We start from the raw sequence: 22,220 nt of genomic DNA, 5'->3' as shown, positions 1-22,220 counted from the left end.
TCGTTTATCCCAATGATACATGTCCTGATTTCGATTTTTTGTGGTACAGGCAAGCACGTTTACAAGCACTAAGCTTCTTTACACGATTGTTACCAACCTTATTTCAGTGTCTACTAAGTAGACTTGTTCGCAAATAGCACGAAAAATTCAAATGGAAGTGTTATCAAAATGAGGTACTGGGTGTGATTAAGTTGATATGTTGGCAATTAGTAGATATAAGTACTATTTGCACGATATAAATTATTCTTCGTATTTTAGACGTCAAGTCTGGGATAATATTATCAATGGAAATTATTTTGTGGTTAAGGAGAAATATTCTTTTATTTAGTAAAGTAAAGCATGTGTAAGGTATATTATCTTTGGACAGTGGGTGTGGCAAGTAATATGCAGAGATAGTCAGAGGAAAATTTAAAGATGATTTAAGTGATTCACAGGCTTGTTCGTATATAGGGTGACTTATTTGAAATTTCGTATGTAATTATCTTCTAAACTATAGCTCGTTTCAAAAAATGTTTTAAATGAAATGTCCACCTAGAGAAAATTTGTGATCATTTAATATGTCTCCTCCGAATCAGGATAAGTATTATTTAAAATATTTTGTGAAACAAATTATAGTGTAGGAGATAATTACGTGCAAAACTTCAAATGGATCACCTTGTATATTTAGAATATTAATCAATTATGTAAACTACTGGAGTATATTATTTCTTTTATCAATTCCATGTCAAGTTTTAACATAGAACTTTTGCTCAGTTTTTTAAAAATTTTATTACAAAAAAAGTAAGTATTATATTATCACAGTTTTGAATGTATAAATTTAATAAATTTTAGTGGATGAATTCGTGAGTAACTGTATACATATTTCATCCCCCACAAAAAGTGTCACAAATTGAATACATAAAACTCTTAAGAAGGGTGAAATATTTATCATTCATGAACATAGAATAAAATTATTTACTAAACAACTAATGTTGGAAAGAGGAATAGAATTGTGTACTTATTTACTTATTCTACAGGATAGATCCTTTGTTATTCATATACATACAAAGAATATGACAATAATATCGATAAACCTCTGACTCAATGCAATCTGAGAAACGATAAGTCTTTATTTATCACATCGTGGTAGATAGTTCATCATTTAAACATTTTATGTATCATTTCTCTGTGTATACTATTCAATTAAATTATATCACGTTGAAGTTGAAAGTTATTAACACGTATTTTGTTTATTTCCAGGGTGGTTTCGCGAGAGTTTACCTGATGACTGATGTCAGCAATGGAAATCAATACGCTTGCAAAATTATTCCGAAGAATCGAATGCAGAAGATTCACATGCAGAAGGTTTGTAAACATTCTAATAAATTTTGTATACAACTTTCAATTTTATACCTATGATTTCGTACCTCTACGAGAAAAATGTCACAAGTCACTTTTATTCAATTTTCATTCAATTTCATGGAGTACCTTTTAATATTTTTATTTACCAACATTTTTAATTTTAGGTAATAGATTACATGTAGAGTAAACTTTAGTCAGAAATTTCCTTTCTATTCTTCCCAAAAATTTTATATTCCCGAACTTTGACCATTTTCTAGTGGGGGTACGATACAATCATTATGCTATCTATTTGTATTTATATAAAAAAAAATATTTAGCACTATCTGAAATGGTTTTTGTGTATCTAGTATCATCGTTAGAAAATCACAATACATTTCAAATTTTTTCTTCTTTACTTACTCGCATGCCTCTAGTTATCCAAAAATATCTTACGTTCAAAACTTTCCTTCATCGACACACATAAAAGTGAAATTCCTTTTCGAAATTTGCGACAGTCACTTGATTCCATTTTAAAACGCTGCGCGAATCGATTGGATAATTCTGAAGTCTGAAGTCCCCACTCATCGTTAAATCATAAAGCTATTAGTAACGTTCTCCTATTCGATATAATCTTGAGATCTGTTACATAAATATGTTATAATAGGCACATATACATGTATAATTTTCACTTTTTAGAAAGCAACACGAAGTAGAAGAGAACGTAATGATATTCACGGTACTTTAACCTCGTTAGGACCTATTCTTTACTTTGCTAATATGCATACATTTAGCGTTAGTCTCGTGTATTTGAAGTATTTCGCAACAAAAGAACGCGAGTAAAATAATGGGCAGAGAAAGTTAATGTATAAGCCATTTGTTTTTGCACCCCTGACATTGTACCATACATTTTCATCGGTGCTCTGTAAGTTTTCTTCTTTTTTATCAGTATACGTATACATATAGAAAGTACATCTATTAAGGTATAATTTACTGTATTCAGTTTTTAATTTTTACCTAAATTTAGGGTTAGTTAAAATATTTACAATTATTTGGTCAAGTTGACTAGATTGGACCAAAAGTAGTTGCTTGCATCGAACCAATTCAATATAGGCAATGGTAGAACGTGACAAAAACAGTATTATTTTAAAGGGAAGAAAAAGATTCTGAATGGTTTTGGATGTATTTTAAACCTTGTTCAGATTAATCACGTTATTTGAATTTCAGTGGGCCAATTTGACCAATGTGAACGTGTTATTTTACTTTACTTTGAGATATCCTTTCAAGCTTCAAGCAAAGTTGTTGACGTCCTTTCAAGTTCTCCTTGCCTTGAAACACACATTGATTGATGCGAACTGTACCATGCAAGGCAAATTTCTAGGTCAAATTATCTATCAAAAATGCATGTTTTGTTTGAAAAATTCATAACCAAATAACCAGCACACATCACTTCTTTTGACGCCATTTTTGTTATTTTTGTGTGGTAACTTGAATTCAAGTAACTTGACTTGTATGAATATAAACTTGACATCAAACTACATGAATACAAGTGGTTTGAATTTAAATAACTTGTTTAATCTGAACGAGGCTTTATGCGAAGAAATCGAGGAAGAAAATACGATAAAGTGCATAAAATATTTCATTTTGGATTCATACACTATGTATAGGAACAAATACAAAATTTTAAAAATATTCTTGCTCAGATTATTAACTTCTACTACAAGATTTTGCAAATTAGGAATGCTGAAATCTATGTAAAATATGTTGTAAAGTTATCAAGGAAACTTACAATTAATCAATTTTACACTTCAGTCTAGCGATCCAATTTAGGAAACCAAAGGTCTCCCAATTATAAAAAAATTGTTGCCCAAGTTTTTACATTATATTTTAGAAAAAGTCAATTATACTATCTTAAAAGCATAAGCAGTACCATTTTTCCCTACTATCTCTTAAACATTAAAAGCATCTTATTACCAGCTTACAGTAAAGACTGTTTTAGTGGTTCAATTTCAGCAATCTTCCCCTATTAACTATTTTAAGTTTTCCAGGTGTTATCAGGCGATTGCAGGATTAATAATGACCCTCTTTCGTTGCTCTGTAGATCGCACGTGAGATCATGATCCACAGGGAGCTGAATCACGTGAACGTTGTTCAAATGCATCACTACTTCGAGGATAACCTTAACGTGTACATGCTTCTGGAAGCCTGTCCTCGAAAGGTATCGTATGTCCCGTCCTGTACGTACCTACCTGCCTCTGCACAGTGTTTCCTACGATACATTCTCTATACGCTCACAAGAATTTCCCAGCCGTCTCCTTTCGAGCCGGCCCCTAGATCCCCCGTCGTATTCGAAGAATGAGAGAAGTTCGCGTACCTGCCTAGATAGAGCCTCTCCTCCGACCAAGGGACTCCGTCAGAAAGATCAGCGAGAGGCTCGCTCGAAGGTCCGACCTTACATCCGATTGTGCAAGGATTTACAGGCCATTTGGAGAAATAGAATTGCCTCGGTGCTTAGTTCCCTTGGCAGCTCCACGAATTATGCGTTCGGAGATTTCTTTGTCATGACCAGGCTGAGGATGTTCGTGCTGTCATGGGGAAAGTTAAGTGCGCGAAAATGGTACGAACTGCACGTAATATGCAAAAATATGGGGTGAAAGACTTAGTTCTTGTTGTTTCATGGACTGACTCCGATATGGTTGCGTGGCTTTTTATTTATCGACCAGAAGCATATGTTTTTCTTGTTATTTAACATTATTTAATGGTTACTTGAAGATGAAATTTGATGACTCTTGAACTTTTTTCTGTTTCCTTATTTCTAGTTGGAAATTTGTTTATTTGGAGATAATGTTTCGGGAGCAGTTACTGTCACCCAATCACTATCACTCATAATTAGATATTACATAGAAAAAATTAGAAAATTCATGAGGTTAGGTAGTTAGTCTCTTTCATGATGTTTCAGTTATTTCAACACTTATATTTTATTGTATTCATCAAATGTTCCATGACAGGTTTGTCCTTCGTGTCCAATGATTTCTTGCGTTATTAAGGAAGTGTCTTTATTGAAAATAACGGAAACAATAAGCTTAATGCTTTTTCTGTTTTATAATTCTTTTATTGGAAACAGGATTAGATAAAAATTTATGTGATGTTAGCTTCATATTGTGAACAATATTTGTTGCTTCAGTAGAGAACCAAGTTATTAAAAAATTATTGATGCTTTCATACACGTATATTGTATACTTCACAGTATTTCAGAAAATATAGAAACTTCGATAACGCTACAAGTAATAAACTAACACTAGATACTACTTTTCGAATAATTGAAAATTAATTGGCGTCAAAGAAAAATGAAATATCCAATTAAAAAAAAAAGATTAAGATTGTCTCGAATTGTTTCCATCTTTTCCTGAAAGTTTCATGCAATCAATTTTCTTTTCTCATAACTTGAGGAATTATTTTGTACATTGAGTGTACTTAATACTTAACACATTGACTGCCACGTAAAGTCACTAAAAATTTAATTACAATGGCACTGATTTCAACTAAAAGGTAGAAATTAATTTTGTTTCATTTTTATATTTATTTCATAGTTTCTCCTTTTGTAATAACTGTTTCTATACTTTTCTATTAATACCATTTATAACTGTGCAAGTTATTGTTACTCACAATTACATAAAAACAGTCACCCATACATGGGTGTCATGGCAGTCGATATGTGAAACCATATAAATTATTTACATACACTCAATAGCTATATTAATTATCTCTGCTTTAAATAATTCCAATGTTAAAAAGCATTCCAGCGTTTCTTTATAAATAAAATTTCATCGAAACTAATTACACACCTTTCGCGCAGTTAATGATTTAAATTATTGGTATCCTTCTTGCATCGGTAATTACGTTAATAAAAACTTATAAGTGACTGTAACGTTGTCCTTGGTAAAGTACTGATTTCTTTGTCGAGTTCAGTTCACGGGAAAGGCGGTTTCACGCGGTTGCCAAGGAATAGAATTTTTTCGCCCACTATTCGAGTCTTTACCGTGTAATATTGTAAATCAATTGGATACGTGAAATCTTGACATCGCCTTTTCGTACAGCCTGAAAAGGGAACAAGCACTTGCACTCTCCGCGACTGATCTGTCCACTTGTTTGTACCGTTAGGACATGCTGGACCGTCAACTAATCGCTCGTTTATTTCTCGCTCCTCGAATCCTCAGCGTCACGAAGACTACGCGCGATAAATCGTTGGAAGGACTATTGAAGCTATTGATATTGATAGCATCCGTGTTTCGGGGAAATTAGTTACTAGAGAATTAGTTATTTTATTTATATTGAAACTTGAATTTCATCGCATAATATGTGCAGGATTTGAATTTTGAAATTCAAAAATAAGTTCTAAATTAAGTAAAATTTAAGGACGTCTTTAAGACGTCTCCGTGTTATATGGGTTAGAGTTTTAATATACAGGGTGTCCAAGGTAAAGCAGACAATCTAAATATCTCCTCTATTTTTAATAATACAAAAATCTAAAAAGTAAAAAGAAATACATAAGAGCTTGTTCTTCTGTGATATTCATCCTTCGAAATTATTCAAATTATGTCATGAACCATTTTCAAGAACAGAGGAAATATTTAGGTGATCTGCTTCAGCTTGGACACCCTATATTTAAAACAATGTATTTGTCTTCCTTTGGAACGATTATTATATTTTCTTGAAGAAGTTTCTATTTCAGGAAAATAAATATTTATTTGTGTTATTATGAATCTCAATGGATACATGACTATGGCGCGAAGATTTTTAGCGCCAAATTTAAATTGAGCGGCATTGGTTTTCACTAATATAATTAGAACGTAATTCTTATTATTCCTCTTTCCCTTTATTTCGATTTCCATTTTAATCTTTGGTTTGCAGAGACTTTTTACACTGCAGCGGAAGGGATTGAACGAAATTATAGTCTTACAGAGGACTCTGAATTATAGAGCTTTAATGTACCGAGGATTGTCCATACCTCATTTCAAGAAATTGATACTTCTTGCAAAACGCATTTGCTATAATATACGGCCGCCTTCATTTCACCGAGACCAAGTTGCGTGTTTGCAAGGGCAGTTGCATGTTCGATCAAGGCAATAATTTATTCGTGGCGTGAAAATGAAATATTCCTTGAAACAAAGTAGCAACGCGTTGAACAGTACATTAAGAAGGCTGTTTGGTTGTGAAAAAGGCATAATTTTGATGATTTTCTATTACTTTTTTCTATTAAAAATTTTTTCTATTAAAAATTGTTTAAACAGGTCAATATGTACATATACAGGATGTTTCAAATGTAAACCGATAAATACTTTTAAAACATAATTTTGTGAATTGGTTTGAATTGGCTAAAACTTCAGTGGTATCTTGGAGTACGTATTTAGTTCTTTGATTTCTGTAAAAACTAAGTGCTACTTTTAGCAACTGTCTTGTAATATGGGTTTAGAATTGGTGGAACCTCCGTGGATGGGCCACCGTTTCAATAATTCCATTTAATAATTCAATTCCTATTTTAAATATTTCGAGTTTGTAAAGAAAATAATGTTCCAAGGTCTAGGTTATAACGTTACTCATTTTCAATGATTTGTACACTTTCGAATTAAAACATAAATTTTTCGCGGTGAGACAGCCCTTTTAACACTCTGTGTGTCGTAAATTTCTTTCCTCGACACCTCGGGTCAAGATAATCGCTTTTTCTTCGCTGCGATTGCGTCTTTTAAATTAATTTATACCCTCGCTGCTTGCGCGTAATCGCGTGTTCTTCCTTCTTTGCAATTATTGTTTCCTTGAACGGTTAATGGAACTCCGTTTCGCGCGAACGTTTTTCGTTCGAAGCGCTTTCAAGAAATGATAAACTTATGCATTTGAATGTCCTTTGATCCTTGCAAGATGATTTCTTCTTCAAATAGTTCTTCTGCTACAGCAGTATGTCTGCGTTTCGAGGGACGAACTGTTAATCGAATAATTAATAGGAATTAAAAAGCGGGATTTTATTCGAGAAATGTACGGCGTGTTTTCATATTTCGTCTTATTGAAAAGAGTAATAGATTTCGCCATAGCGTATAATTCTTAGATTAGGAAATTATAAAATAGAATTATTTGCAAAAATTTGGAATTTTTTGAAACAACGAAGAAGGTGACTTCATAATTATTATATTTACTTTTCCAAGATGTATAGTGTCTTCTTTCACACGTCACTAGTATGAGTAATATTAATTTAGTATTTAATATTGGTGTAATTGTATTAAATCGAATAGTAAAGAATTTTCAATGAAGTCTAGCAGAACAAACTCAATTTGTTTTATAATTTAGAGTGAATAAAGTAGATTATGATTGTAATATTAGAATATCCTTAATGTTATTTGTTTCATATTCTTGTAATATTGGAAAAACTATGAATTTTGATTTTGCAATATTAGAAATTATTATAATATTCAACAAATGTGAACATTATCCTATATTATATTCAACAAATATTTTGAATATTATCCTAATATCAGAATTTATATCATGAAAAAGTCACGAGGCAGATTGATAAACACAACACTATTCATCCTAAAAATTTTACGATGATTTACAAAATTACCTAAAGAATATCAGCAAAACCATTTATTGCAAATAACGAGTACTATTCTTCAGACGAATTGTTTAAACAAGACAACTTTTGCTAGATAATTCTATGTCTTGGGTAATGTTATTTATTTAGTAAATAATTTTCTACTATGCCCATGACTAATTCTTTTATTTTTCCTCAAAAGAATACTTTTTTTAGTTGTCTCACTTTCGAAGAATATATTATTGTTACAGTTAAATAATCTTAGTATTTGAAACTCTATTACCATACAAAATTTCCCTAAAAGATGAAGTTAGTGCAATGCTCAAAAATTTTTCCCCTTGAAAGATGTATCGTAGATTTCGTGCAGAGTTACCTCGATTATACACAAGAAAACATTTAGAAAAATCATGTCTTCTTTGTTTGACAGAGTTTGATGCACGTGCTGAAGTATCGTGGCAAAGTAACAGAGCCGGAAGCAAGGTATTACATGAAACAAATGGTTACTGGCGTTGCGTATATTCACTCTCAGAAGGTAGTTCATCGAGATTTGAAGCCTGGTAACATGTTCCTATCGGATCGTATGATCGTCAAGATTGGCGACTTCGGATTGGCGACGAGGCCTGATGATCAGCGCAGGCGAGTGTAAGTTCTTCCATTTTAATTACTATCATACCTACTTATTTCCTATTGACACTAAAACTGCTAAGGACAAGGTATATCCATTTTTAATGTTATGCCAAAATTACAAATTTTTGCAAAAGTACGTAAGTCACAAAAATAATGTTTATTCATATTTTACAAAATTTTATTTAGCGTTAATTGAGATAGAATTAAGAGTAGTCATAGAATAAAGTGTTTATAAGAAATAATTGTATCAGTCATTTTGACTGCTTTAGTAGGTTTAGTGTTTAGTAAGGTTTATTTACTTAATATTTAATTTATTGTATTGTATTGTATTGTTCAATGACTGGCAATAAGATATTTTCTTGTATTGTATTGTATTGTTCAATGACTGGCAATAAGATATTTTCTTGTATTGTATTGTATTGTTCAATGACTGGCAATAAGATATTTTCTTGTATTGTATTGTATTGTTCAATGACTGACAATAAGATATTTTCTGTTATTTTTGTAATGGAAAGAATGGATAGTTTTTAATGTCTAGAAAAACCCAACAGTATTTTTTGAATAGTTTAGGTAGTAAATTCAGTTTTTCTTTTTAATTAAGTGAAGCTTGAAAAACTTAATGGCAATGTTTATTCATTCTGGTTTCACAACTCTTCGGGGACTTCGGGTACCTTTACCTAACTGGGTACCTTTAATTTGATATTAAAGTGCATAATACTGACGATACACGCAGAAGAAAAATTATACGTTTTCGTTACGGCTGAGTAAATTAAGAAAACAACGATTACATGCAACAGCTTCTGAGTACTTCTCATGTGCTTAAAACACTAATTTATATTCAGATTAAATTTGACATGCAACCGGTTCCTTGTAATTGCTAGGTAAATGTTCCTTTGCTTTCGTGTTTTATCCCTCGTTTTATTATACGTGCCTCACTAATCTTATAACACTGAATCAAAGAAACACCTGTTTCAAAAATAATTATTTGATTTGCTTGCACTCTTTAAATACTTAGTATTCATCATAAAAAGACTTTATATATTCAAATATGTACATCTTTCAGTAAATTCCTTCTTAAACTTATGGAAGAACGTAATAACTTTCGTCATGGCGCATAGTTCAGTAAATTTCTTCTTAAAGCGATGATAAAATTGAATAATTTTATTACATGAAGTCTGTTTAAAAATATCTACAATACTTAAAGATACCAAATTACTCTCTGCAGTCATAAAGAACAGAAATAAAAACAAACTCTTTTGAGATGTCTATTTATAATATATGAAATATCAATACGTAGATATGCAATGTCAAATTATACTTTGTTTCTCAATGAAAATACGTAGACACTCAACGATAAAAACTCTTGTTGAAAAATCTCTTGCTAAAAATGAAAAGAACAACTTCTTCCCAAAGAAGAACACAGCCAGTGTCTGCGTAATATTAAAGAAACGAATAATCAACCCCATGCTTCACCTAACTGTAAATGATATCGTAAACAATTCATTTATATGCACAGGACGATATGCGGAACACCGAATTATATTGCACCGGAAGTGTTGTATAAGCAGGCGTACAGTTACGAAGCGGATGTTTGGGCGCTCGGATGCATACTTTATGCCCTGCTGGTAGGGCAACCACCTTTTGACACCGCGACACTGAAGGAGACTTATGCCAGGATATGTAACAATCACTATCGAGAAGTCGACGACACGATGGCGAGTAGGAGTGGGCAGGATCTCATAAAGTGGCTTCTACAGCCGAACCCTGAGCTGAGGCCGTCCTTGGAAAGAGTGAAGGAACACGCTTATCTCACCAAGGAATATGTACCAACTTCTTTGCCCCATACCTGTTGCTACCAAATGCCTCACGCCTCGATAATCGATCCCATGTCGTCGCCTTACTCGAATTCCACCACTTCTAGAAACCAGAAGTTCAATAAGAGTCAAGTACGTTTAGAGAAATGCTATTGCTTTACGATTACATAGTTGTGTATAGTTATAGTAAAGTCTTTCATACACGTACTGAACTAATAGCTTTGATGAAAAACGTGCGGCTGGATCATCCAAAAATCTTTTGCCTTCAAGATGATTCTTCAATGGCCACATTCCGACGATTAAAGAAAGCAATTCGCAGGAAGAGGTCTGGTCTTTTCTCTAAAGATGAGAACTGTGAATCTTCTTCACGATAATGTCTGGTTTTACTCTGCACTTTGAACGTAGGAATTTTTGCAATCGTTTCACTGGAATATAATGGAACATACTCCATATAGTGCTGATATGGCACCATCTGATTTGCAATTTTGCGTTTGTTTGAGCCACTGAAGAACCATCTTGGAAGAAAAGGACTTTTAAATGATGCAGTTGTACAATTATATACTGCTATCCGAGTATTTATTATTAATATTTGATATCTTTATCTGTAAATGACCAATTGATTTATGTTTCTCGAGATTGTTGGCAATCTGCACTGATAGCAAACCTATCACTTTTTATAATTTCAAAACGATTAAATGGCAATAAAACGATATCGTTTCTTATTGTCACATTTTGTACATCATTTCGTATTTTCGTCTCTTTTCGATCCAGTTAAATTGAATCTTAAATTGAATCATGTATTTCCAAAAAACTATGTATATAATGTACATATACAGTTTTTACTATATCCAATACACATTTTAGATATCAGACTTCAATAATTTTACTATTCTTTCTACTACTAATGAGACATTTACTCTTCTGTACACAATTAACAATAATTTAATTTCCTCATACTTATACTTGTTTCAAGTCAACAAATTACTAATCACTAATATTATTAAATATTTTTCGTGTGCCTATAGGTGTTGCCAAACATGTTATCACAAGATGGGTCAAATCGATATCAACAACAAAGTATGCACATGCCGCAGTCCCAGCAACCGCAGCACCAGCAGCAACATCAGCACCCAAATAATCGATCTCAGAAAAATCTACGAAAGGAGTCGAAAATAATCAGCTGGCTGGCCAGAAAGCTTCCGAAACTTCCCAAGTTCAAGCAACGATTGAGCAGTGTTCTTTGTCCTGATCACAAGAAGATGGGATACGTGGCGCAGAGCGTGCAAATGCACCGTGCATTAGAGGCGTGCATTACCGAGATGAAACACAAAAATATGTACCAGAATCCTCCAGCTGTCGAGGATGTTGTACCTCTGTTCATCACCAAGTGGATAGACTACTCGAATAAATATGGCCTAGGTTTTCAACTGTCTGACAAGTCTGTTGGCGTTCTTTTCAACGATAATACCAAGATTAGTTACACACATGACAAAAGGTTAGTATTCCTTCTTTTAATGGATTCGTAGATTTTAATTCTTTAAACTGAATCGTGGCGAAAAGAATTTTATAGTTGTAATCTTATCATTTAAAGAAAGCCATATTTCAAAGGGGGATTTTGTTTTCTTGGCAGAAAATAGAGGAATACTTTTTCATTATACAGTAAAAATTTCAAATCAGTGGATTGAGTACTTCTTTAAAATTATCCCAACAAGCGAAAACAGGGACATACTGGTTGAGGAGAAATATAGACGAAACATGTAATACAATCTTCCCCCCAAAAATATTACAATCACTTGAACATAAATATAATAAAAACTTACAGAAAGACAGAAAATAATCGACTATATTTATAGTTTTACTAATAAAAAATTTTTAAAAAGTCGATTATTTACAAAGACAAAAGAAATAGATTCCCCTCTTAAAAGCTTCTAAAACCTAAAAAAATGAAATTTATAGTACATAGATAGATTACTTCACAAAAGTAAAAATTGAATTACTAATTAACTAATTACGCGTGAGATTAAATGGTAAAGGGTTAAGGGTATTTGTTCAATTCAGTTGTTTTAATAAATGTTTCCATTTGCAAAAAAGGGTGGAGTACATGACTACCGAGGACGAAGTAACGAAATATCATAGAGAAGAGGATGTCCCAGCTGTCCTGCAGAGAAAGCTTGAACTCCTGCAACGGTTCACACATTACATGGATAATTATATGACTGAAGGTGAACTATCTTTAAAAAAATATACCGTTAATTTTATATTTTTAGTATGATATTAATTTCCTGTAAAGAGCTTTTGCATACATTTTTCTGAAACATGTGCACCACCTAAATTAATTTCGCGATCTCACATTCTCTCAGAGTTTTATCAGGTAATGCACCATGTTTCTACTACTGACAAAACTAAATCTACTCTTGATCGATTTCCTTTTAGTGACTTCGTGCTGCTTCACTCATTACGATAACCTTGGACAGAAACTTTTGCTCACATCATCCGTAATCGTGTAAATAAGACCATTAGTCACATGCGAGTTACGTGTAGCCAACTTGTTAAAGGCTTCCTTCTTACATGTGGTACATCGTTGATACTTATAAAGCCTAATAAATCACAATCATGAACTACTTTTTCGATAAATTAACATCTAAATAAATAAATTAATTAATTAATATCTACAACCAAAGGAATGCAAGTGACGTTTTCCTAATATACATGTGGCACAAATTGTCGTATATTCCTTAACAATTTCCCTAACAATCAAAAGTTTCACTTATAGACTTTCTGATACATGACATTTTTTATTATTTATTTTTACTTGCAGAACATACTGCTGAAGTATGCACGAAAAAATGTGGGATACTTTGTGTAATAAAATATTCCCTACTTCTTGACCCTCTGTCTTGCAACCAGGGTCGTTCACGACTAGACTATTTTTATTTTCGAACTTTCTCCTGCCTTGTTTAAAAAAAATTAAGGTTATAGATACTATCTACTACCTAACAACCCCCACCTTCCTTGTCCCAGGCCTCGCAAAACCTTAATCTGACCCTAGCTTTAAGTGCTTTCGAGATTTCGACGTTTCGAAAAACCCATTTCCAGTATTTATTTAAATAAGAAGGGAGACCATAGGTCTCCAAAGGAGACTTTAGTCTAAATTTAATGACCCTGTTCAAGGTGGTGAAATCAAGGAATACAGAGTCGCCCCGAAGCAGTCGAAGAACGTGTGTGTGCCGCGAATGCGACGGTGGCTGAGAACTGACAAGACCATTGTGATGGAACTGACAGTGCCTCTGTTGCAAGTGAACTTCTTCGAGGACCACACGAAGCTGGTAGTCTCGCAGGAATCGCTTAGTAGAGGATATTTGATTACGTACATCGATACAAGTAGGCGTACGTCTTCTTATTGGTTGAACGACTTACGAGACTTCGGCTGTGCACCGGACCTCTATGAACGTCTGTACTACGTGTGCAAAGTGTCCAGGGAGTTCGCGGAGCTGCACAATAACACGATCGCTTGACCATCGAAGGCACAGCGAAAGGTGCAGCGCTCATCGAAGGGCTGAGATTCGTTTGACAAAGGTGACTGTGTCTTTTTAGCTGCACTCGTGTAGCATCTAAATTTTGTATTTCTTTGTTTCCCCCTTTGGAAGTTATCTAGAGTAATTTGTTGAATTTTGTAGCATAAGGGAGAGATCGGTCGGTGACCAGTTTTTTTTTTTTAATAATCATTGTTGCATAAATTCTGTTGTAATATAAGAGTACGCGAAGGATTTATTTAGATTGAATTAATCGGTAATATTTTATTTTCATTTTATTTTCTGAGGAACAAATGGAATTTATTTAATTTTGATGGAGAATCAAGTAAAGTACGACATGTGTTGTTATGGAATCGTAAAATAATATTTATTATTTTATTAAATGACTTTACTTGATATTTAAGTTTCTTTTTTATTAGATAAAACGATATTGCATTTATGAGAATGTGATGGTTGCAATGCTGGCAGGAGTCCCATTTCCATTTTGAAAAATTTTTGAAATATAATAAGGATAGAATATTGAGGAATGTGCATACAGTATGCACTTGATAAAATATTTTATTATATAATGTTAATACAAGAAATATCTAAAGATAAGTACTAATTTTACATCGTAGTAAATATTTTTCTACCTTAAGATGAATAAAGTGAAATAGTTTGTAGTATATGAGCCGAAGAAGTTGAAAACTGAAAAAAATAATATAATTTTGTAAAAGTGCTTTACCATTATATAGAAAAAGCTCTAGTACTTGTTAAGTTATTTCACATGGATGCAATTAAAAAAATGGTTATTATTCAAGTCTCGCTAATTCAATTCGGAGACTTAGCAAAAATTGAAATGCTTTGAGTGCAGCTAAGTAAAAGACATTGTTGAGTGAACATGCAAAGCGTCAGCTTTAAAACATTGATACTGTTCAAAGCTTCTTATGAACCAAGTTGTCATAAAAGTGTATTTTTAATAACAATATGACTGATTATGAGTCATTGGATCTCCAATTAACACACTTGAAAACAAACATTTTGCTTAGAAGCTCTAAACAGTATTAATTATAAAAATGTGAGTTACAAAAGTACACCCTGTTCAAATGTTCGCGATCGATTATTTCTTTTACAAAGTATAACGAAGTTGTGATAGATTATGTTTTGTACACGATTAGACAGAATCAGCACATAGATCAAAGAAAATCGTCGATACAAACTTCCAGAATGAGGGACACAATTTTACCTCGTTTCTTTTCTCGTTCCTAGATATGTTTTGTAAACACTAGGAATTTCCATAGTGCTTTTAGTTATGGAATATCATAAACAGTACCATAGTAAGGAGGTTCACGCAGGGTTTAATTTCGAATCGTGCAGTAATACCCCGAGCTACGTTCTCCAAATTAACATTAATTCAAATTGAGCCTTTCGATTTGCAATGCTATTAGAATTTCTGCAAGCAATTAATTCATTCACCCAGGAATTAGTCCAGAGTTACCTAAACATAACGTTATTAAAAAAACATGAATTATAATAATAGATACTATATAAGCGTTCATTAAAAGAAAAAGTTTACAAAGGTCTGGTGCACTCTAGTGTTGTAAACATTTCAATTTTTTCAATTTTCAAAATATTGTAGAATTTATATCAGAAGGGAGAAATAGAAACAGAAAAATATTAAGTTAATTTTGAGATCTCCTTTTATAACAGTTAGGTGAAAAAACAGAATTCCATAAAAAAGAAAAAAAATAGCAAATTAATGGCTTTGACATTCTGAATGCAATTTTTTCATTGTTTCATTCTGTTTTAAGCTTTGAGTTCTGTCTCAAACTGTGATTAAGTTTTAGGTCCCTGATTCAATACATGGTCACTGACTATGAAGCTCGATCACGTTTCGAGACAAAACTACATGCTATACTTTACTTCTATAATCGTCTTTATTAAGCAAAAGTCTTCCTTTTAATATAATAAAATCCCAATATCATAGACGTTAACATAAAATACATAAAATATAACTTCTATCTCGACTTACGTCTTTTTGAATTTCACATGAATTATTCTGAAACCTATTTGAATGTAATTTCGGGGTATTACTGTATTCGTAGTTATGTCGTTAACAATACACGCACAGTAGTTTAAAGTTCTAACAGTTTCTGAGTGCCAGAGTGAACACAATATCGTGTATGCATATAGAAGAATGAAAAATGGTGAAATGAAAAATTTCGATGATGATCGACGCATGTGGAAGTTACAAGGTATGTTTATAGAACTTCTAAAAAGTGATCATTTCTATTTTTAGTAAACATTTCGAAATTACTTTTCTTCGTATACATTTCTATTGTATATGATTTTTATATCGTTATAAAGCCTTAATATTCTGTCTTATTGTTAATATTGCATTAACATTTTTTAATACTGCATTAATTGAACTCTTTTGTTTCACAAAGCTTAAGAGGCTAATACCTATTTTCTAGAGTTTGCAAATTATAAGATAAACTTTTAAACAGATGCAGTGTTTGCATTTTGTATTCTTTTTTCGATGTAATGTTTTGAGTTTCCCGAGTCATACTTATGGATCAACAAACATACAAATCATGTGATAACACTTGGAAATCATATATCGATTTAACTCTATCTGTAACAATGACAATTAATTTAGCATACTTCCAAGAGGTCTTCACCAATTGATAAGCTGTCGAGAGCATTTTCTAAAGACAAACACTTGTTTTCTATACATAGATGATAAATCGTAGTCAAATATTCTTACTGTAGTGAAACGTTAGATTGAGGCTGTCCAACTTCATGCCTTGGGTCAATGTTATGTAATAAAACTGTACAATGTAAAATAGTAGAACGATATTACATAAGGCGTATTTAAGATTATGCCAAATGTATCCAGAGTAATCAGGTGAAACTTTATATTAATATCTGACTATAGTAGCCAACATACTTTGTAATAACAGCAAAGGAATACTTATAAGCGACAAAGAAAAAGGAAATTTGTTCTAAAACGAAGCTTTCATTAAATAAGACACTAGAGCTAGTTCAGATGATGCAATTTTTTGACTGATTCGATAATTTTGTCGACTCGATAATAATTAGATTGCAGATTTTTATGCAATTTGATATTATTATAAATACAGTTAAAGAAGGGGAATCAATATGAAAATTTAGTTTATATTTCAAACACTACAATATTAAATATATAGAGTTAACAAAAATATTCGCAATATGGATAAGTTTACAAACAGTTTATTATCCAAATATTGTTAAGCTATTGTTAAGCTATTAAAGCTATTAAATGTCCTAATACCTAAACGTTTAAGGTGTCAAATGTCCCAGTCAGTGAACAACTTAGAATTGTATATTCTAATACTTTAACTACATGATCCCAGAAACTGGGGATACTATTTCATGACACTAATTTTTATTTTTAATTAGGTGTACCTAATACATCAGAATTTAAGTCTAAGATGGAATAAAATTAACGTTAATGTTTAGGTATCACTACATGATCAACTAATGGGACATTTACCTAAGTTTGAGCCTTATTTTTCAAATTCTGTATATTTTAAATATTATACGAATTCTGTAATTGTTTACATGTTTAAAATTTTCAAAAATACATAAAAATCTGCAGGCTAGTAACAACCGAAGACAGCGTGCACACATTTCTGTTTTATAGAAAACTCTGTTTTATTTCAGCTCAATTTTTGATGAAAATACGGAATCACGTGAACGCTGCTTTATTATCGCTTCTGCAAAATTACCAAATCGGTCAAAAAATCGCATCGTCCAAACTAGCTCTAGATTGTACTAAGAAAAAAAACGTCTAAACAATGCCAAACATTCGTAATTCAAGTGCCTATATTAAACGAGAGCCTGTAATCTCGTAAATTTAGATTTTGGATCGATTTGCTTCGCAGCAGCTTCGTTTCTAGAAAAAGCACCGTGAGATTGAGAAGATGAATGAAAAGGTGAACCATCAGACTGAAAATAGAAATTAAGGGCACCTATTGGACGGCCTTGTCGTATATTATTCCAAATTGTGTCTATCGTTTAATGCTGACAGCAATGAAAACGTAACGTTAAGTGGACCAATTGGATTGGTTTGAAGGCGACGTAGTACAGCTTCGTTGTTCTTGGAATGATCGTGGTACATGCACACACGTTCGAGTTAATCTATCATGACTGTTCCAATTATAAAGAATTAGGGATGCGTAGCATTTACTGAAACAATGTCGACGGTATGCAAGAAAGACTTGTGCTTTGGTAAATTTGGTGCCAAACGTTTTGATTGATCGTTTCGCGTGACGGACACGTATGGCGTGCGACTCATTTGTTAATCGTTAGACCTTGTAAATATTTGAGGATTCGTCTTTGAGTTAGAATTTAACATTAGAACTAATAAACTATTCCTATCTCACGGGAAGTCCCTTTGAATACATTGCCTCCAATGCTTTCCAGGGGACTTCTCGTGGAACACATATAGTACGTCTATTTTTATTGCAGTGCCAAAATTACAGACGTTTCTTCTGTGTTCCAAGAGATATTGAAAATTGATAAATTTCTTCACAGAAAGGCGTAATTAATTGTTGGTAAAATTCGATAATTTTAAGAGAAATATAGTTTGATCGAAGACATCTCTTTTTTACAAGGACTAATTAAAATAACGAGAATAATGAGTTATCAGATTCTGCTTCGTACGAATCTGAATAATCTGTGAATTGGATGGCAATACGTACATATTAACATACGCGATGTATATAGATTCGAATCGTGTTTATACTGTACCGTTTTCCACGTGCTTTTGATACGGTTCGATGCATAATTGTTTGAAATTATCGCTCGTTTGACACCTCTGCGGTGAAATGCTAAAAATTAGGCAGGTGCGATTTAGGTGCTAATCGTGTCGACTCGATTTTCAAATCACACGTGTTCTATTATTATAGTATGTTAGCTATAGTTGGTTCAGAAGTATAGCATAGTCGTGCAATTAATTAAACTAAAAACCTAAAATGAACATGTTTGGGGATTAAGGCAAGTGAACTGAGAGGAATATTCGAAGATGAAGGCTTTAGCCTCTTGCAGGACCACGATCAGTTATCTGTCTGTATTAGATGACAGTTCTACTGGATGCCTCAATTTACCACGATATATTTTTAGGCAAACTGTACAGGGTGAGTCATTTAAATATTTTACCTAAAATTTGTAAACTATTTGTCGCGTGAAATAATGTTTCAAACGAAAGTTATTTGATATCAAGAGAAGCATACAGTGCCATAATTAATTTTTTACTATTTCATTTTTTCTCTCCATACACACATTAATATTTTTTTACTCAGCATTCAGTATTTTTTCAAATCGCGTAGCCAAATGTAACAAATTACGGTTTAAAAACCCTTCATATCTTGATAAAAAAGTGAAATAATAGAAAGTTAATTATTGCACGATGTGCTTCTCTCGATATTAAACAACTTTTATTTGAAACATTATTTCATACAACAAATAGCTTGCAAGTAAATTGAAGTAAAACAATTCAATCATTAACCCTGTATTTGTATTTGTAAGTTTCTGTTTTATATTCTATTCTTATACACAATCTTATACATAAAAATTGGTAATTTGAATATTTTTTATGGAATCACTCTTCCATTTTCGTTTTTACCATTTTTCTTTATTTTGGAATTACAGTAGATACTTCTTAGCATCGTTGAAAGTCGATTCGAATCGTACAAAGATTTGACTAATTCGCACGTGCCCAACTAAGAGATCAAACGATCCTTAGTAATCCTAGTCACGCTCGTTTTTCGTTTCGATAGGATAAGAGCGAAAGGGGTATCACTGCCATCGGTTTACGCCGCAGTAGCGTGTTGTTGCTGTATTTTCAGGCTGTTACATTAAATAACGCTATTTATTATGATTAATAGTAGTATTATCCCTATTGTAACTTTTTATTGCGAGTACACTTGTTAATATCATCACGCATTAGTATTATTATTGGCGTTTTTCTTTACGAACAGTCTCGTTAGATCAGGGTTCCTCAACAAATTTCAGGGCCACGTGACGAAAAGGGAAATTGGGATAAAAAAAATTTGGATAAGAAAAAATGAAAGGAAAGGGGATCATAAAAATGACCTATGTTCGAAGGGATACACAAAGGCCAAAAAAGGTTGAGAAACCCTGCGTTAGATGCTTTCCTGAAAATCAATGGAAATCGAGTTTTAAAATGAGCTCTAGGGAGATTTAACACAGATGAATGATAATAAAAAAGAAAAGTTTACAACTCACCGATGAGTTGTAACTTGTAACAACAGAGTCACAAAAGTTTACATGGCATGAACATTTGTTGACGCAGGAAATAAAAAGGAAAGCATCTAATTACTGTAACAATTCGTCGAAACAGATCTCGTATGGAACCTTAATGGCGTTCGTTTTTACGTAATGCGCAGGTACTCTTAGCGTGACTTCCGCCGCGAGCTGAGGAATGGTAACTGCGCTCCTCGATAACGTATTTCTTCGTAATTTCATTATGAGTTATCATAGAACTTGTGATGCACACTAGCAATGCTATTAATGTTATTAATATTTTTATAATAACGATTATTATTATTCTCGCGATGAATATCACCGCTTTCGATGGAACTGTTGGTTCTACATTCATAATATGTACTTGTTAGAATAGTACTACGTTCAAGGACCATTAAAGATAATGCGTGTCTTTATAGGAAAATTACTTTCCAGCAATACGAAGTCTTAGTTCGTAAATTGATTCGCATTATATTTGTGCAAACTACGTTTTAGTTTCTTTTTTTGTTTTTTCGATGTTTTATATCGCAAGGAAACTTTATGTATTTAGCGTAACTAGACAGCAATCGATGCTATGGATCTCAGATTCATTAATTTATCCATCTCATGCAAGATAAACCATGTGGTTAGGTATGTGGCGAGAGAATGCGTGTATAGTTGTGCTTTTGTTCTATGTACGTATGTGTACGAGATTTTTATGAAATGTGTAGTACTTATAAGCTGTGAGTACGAACACTCAACTGAATCGAAATTTCTTTATTCATTTAATATTTCTCAGTAGAAAATAAACAGTCGGTTATCGTAGAAATTTTTTTTAGGAATTTCTACGTTTTTTTAATAGATATATAAAGGGTGTATGAATATAGGTATAGGAATATTTAAAACTCTTAAAGAAATCGAGTTTTTATCAATGAAAAAAATATTTCTCTCCCTAATGCTTTTAATTAGAAAACGGAGGCTCAAACGCAGTTTCTTTATTTTTGATTTTCACTTTATTTTGGTAACTAGAATTATCTTCTTCTTAAATTACCTCCCACCTCTAGTTGAATACCCTGCGTATGTATATGATAAATGGTAATTTCTTTTTGGAACTCGCAGTATACGTACATAGAATACGATTGCTAACCGAAGAGTTGGAAATTGTGAGGATGAACGTTTCGTTATGGAAGCGTTTTACAAAGTGGCGTCTTTGATAAGGCACATGTTCATAAGATACAACTATATGGGAAGAGTTAATTTAAAATGATTAATGTGATTTTATTTCGTTCTCTCACGTGTATACACTTAAATATACTCTATGTACATATAAATCTACTTATTTACCGAAAATACAGTATAAAATTATTGCTCTATTCGATACAAGCTCATCTTCCTTTTTACATATGAAACTCGTAGACAATTGTAGATCTCAATATTATTGTTGTGATTTTCTCTGTACATAAAAAGAATATACCGAGGAGAGGTATTGTTTTATAGTTCTGTTTAAATAACTTACTAATCAATAGAAAAAGCCAATAAAGGGAGCAATGGAAACTATAATTATTTTGGAATAATAGACGACTCAGCGATACAAAAAAAATGAATTAATACGTATTCTAAAATATGTAATAAGTTTACACAGGAACGTATGATACTCTTATAATTACCAATGTATTACTAATTCAAGGCTTATCTTTCATCGATTATAATAAAAATATTTAAACTATATTTAAAATACATTGTTTAAAATATACCAAAGAAGAATTCTGATGTCATGAAGACGTGTTTTGTAATGCAACAAAGATGTTACGATACTGAAGGAAAAGTTTCAAGATTAAAAAGCTTGTAGTTAAAACTGACATAATACATTATAATTTGCTAATCAGTAAAATCAATCTTTTCAGTGATCTTTATTTAGGTAATACAGGTAGTCCCCATATGACACGTTTTTATGAATTACCATGTTATGCAAATTTGTATTAGATGAAACTAGAAACTAGTAATGTACGTAGAGAAAATAGAATTTATTTTTAAAAACTAAGAACTCCATTATATTATGTCATCCTCTAAACAATGCTT

At 32.4% G+C, this 22,220-nt stretch overlaps 1 protein-coding gene across 1 annotated transcript in view; it reads left to right on the top strand.

The window, feature by feature from the left end:
- Window positions 1–14,292, top strand: part of LOC143180577 (serine/threonine-protein kinase PLK1) — a 43,152-nt gene extending 28,860 nt beyond the window's left edge. Inside the window, exons 2-8 of the mRNA XM_076380399.1 lie at window positions 1,240–1,344; window positions 3,419–3,535; window positions 8,328–8,542; window positions 10,044–10,473; window positions 11,367–11,836; window positions 12,433–12,563; window positions 13,513–14,292. Of these exons, the coding sequence (XP_076236514.1) occupies window positions 1,240–1,344; window positions 3,419–3,535; window positions 8,328–8,542; window positions 10,044–10,473; window positions 11,367–11,836; window positions 12,433–12,563; window positions 13,513–13,856 (1,812 nt within the window). The 3' untranslated portion in view covers window positions 13,857–14,292. The remainder of the gene's footprint in view (window positions 1–1,239; window positions 1,345–3,418; window positions 3,536–8,327; window positions 8,543–10,043; window positions 10,474–11,366; window positions 11,837–12,432; window positions 12,564–13,512) is intronic.
- The last annotated feature ends 7,928 nt before the right edge of the window (window positions 14,293–22,220 follow it).

This window comes from Calliopsis andreniformis, chromosome 6 (genome assembly GCF_051401765.1).
Source record: "Calliopsis andreniformis isolate RMS-2024a chromosome 6, iyCalAndr_principal, whole genome shotgun sequence".
In the NCBI taxonomy this organism is placed as follows: Eukaryota; Metazoa; Arthropoda; class Insecta; order Hymenoptera; family Andrenidae; genus Calliopsis; species Calliopsis andreniformis.
The sequence above is the reverse complement of the archived record's forward strand: the minus strand, read 5'-3'. Positions and strand labels throughout refer to the sequence as shown.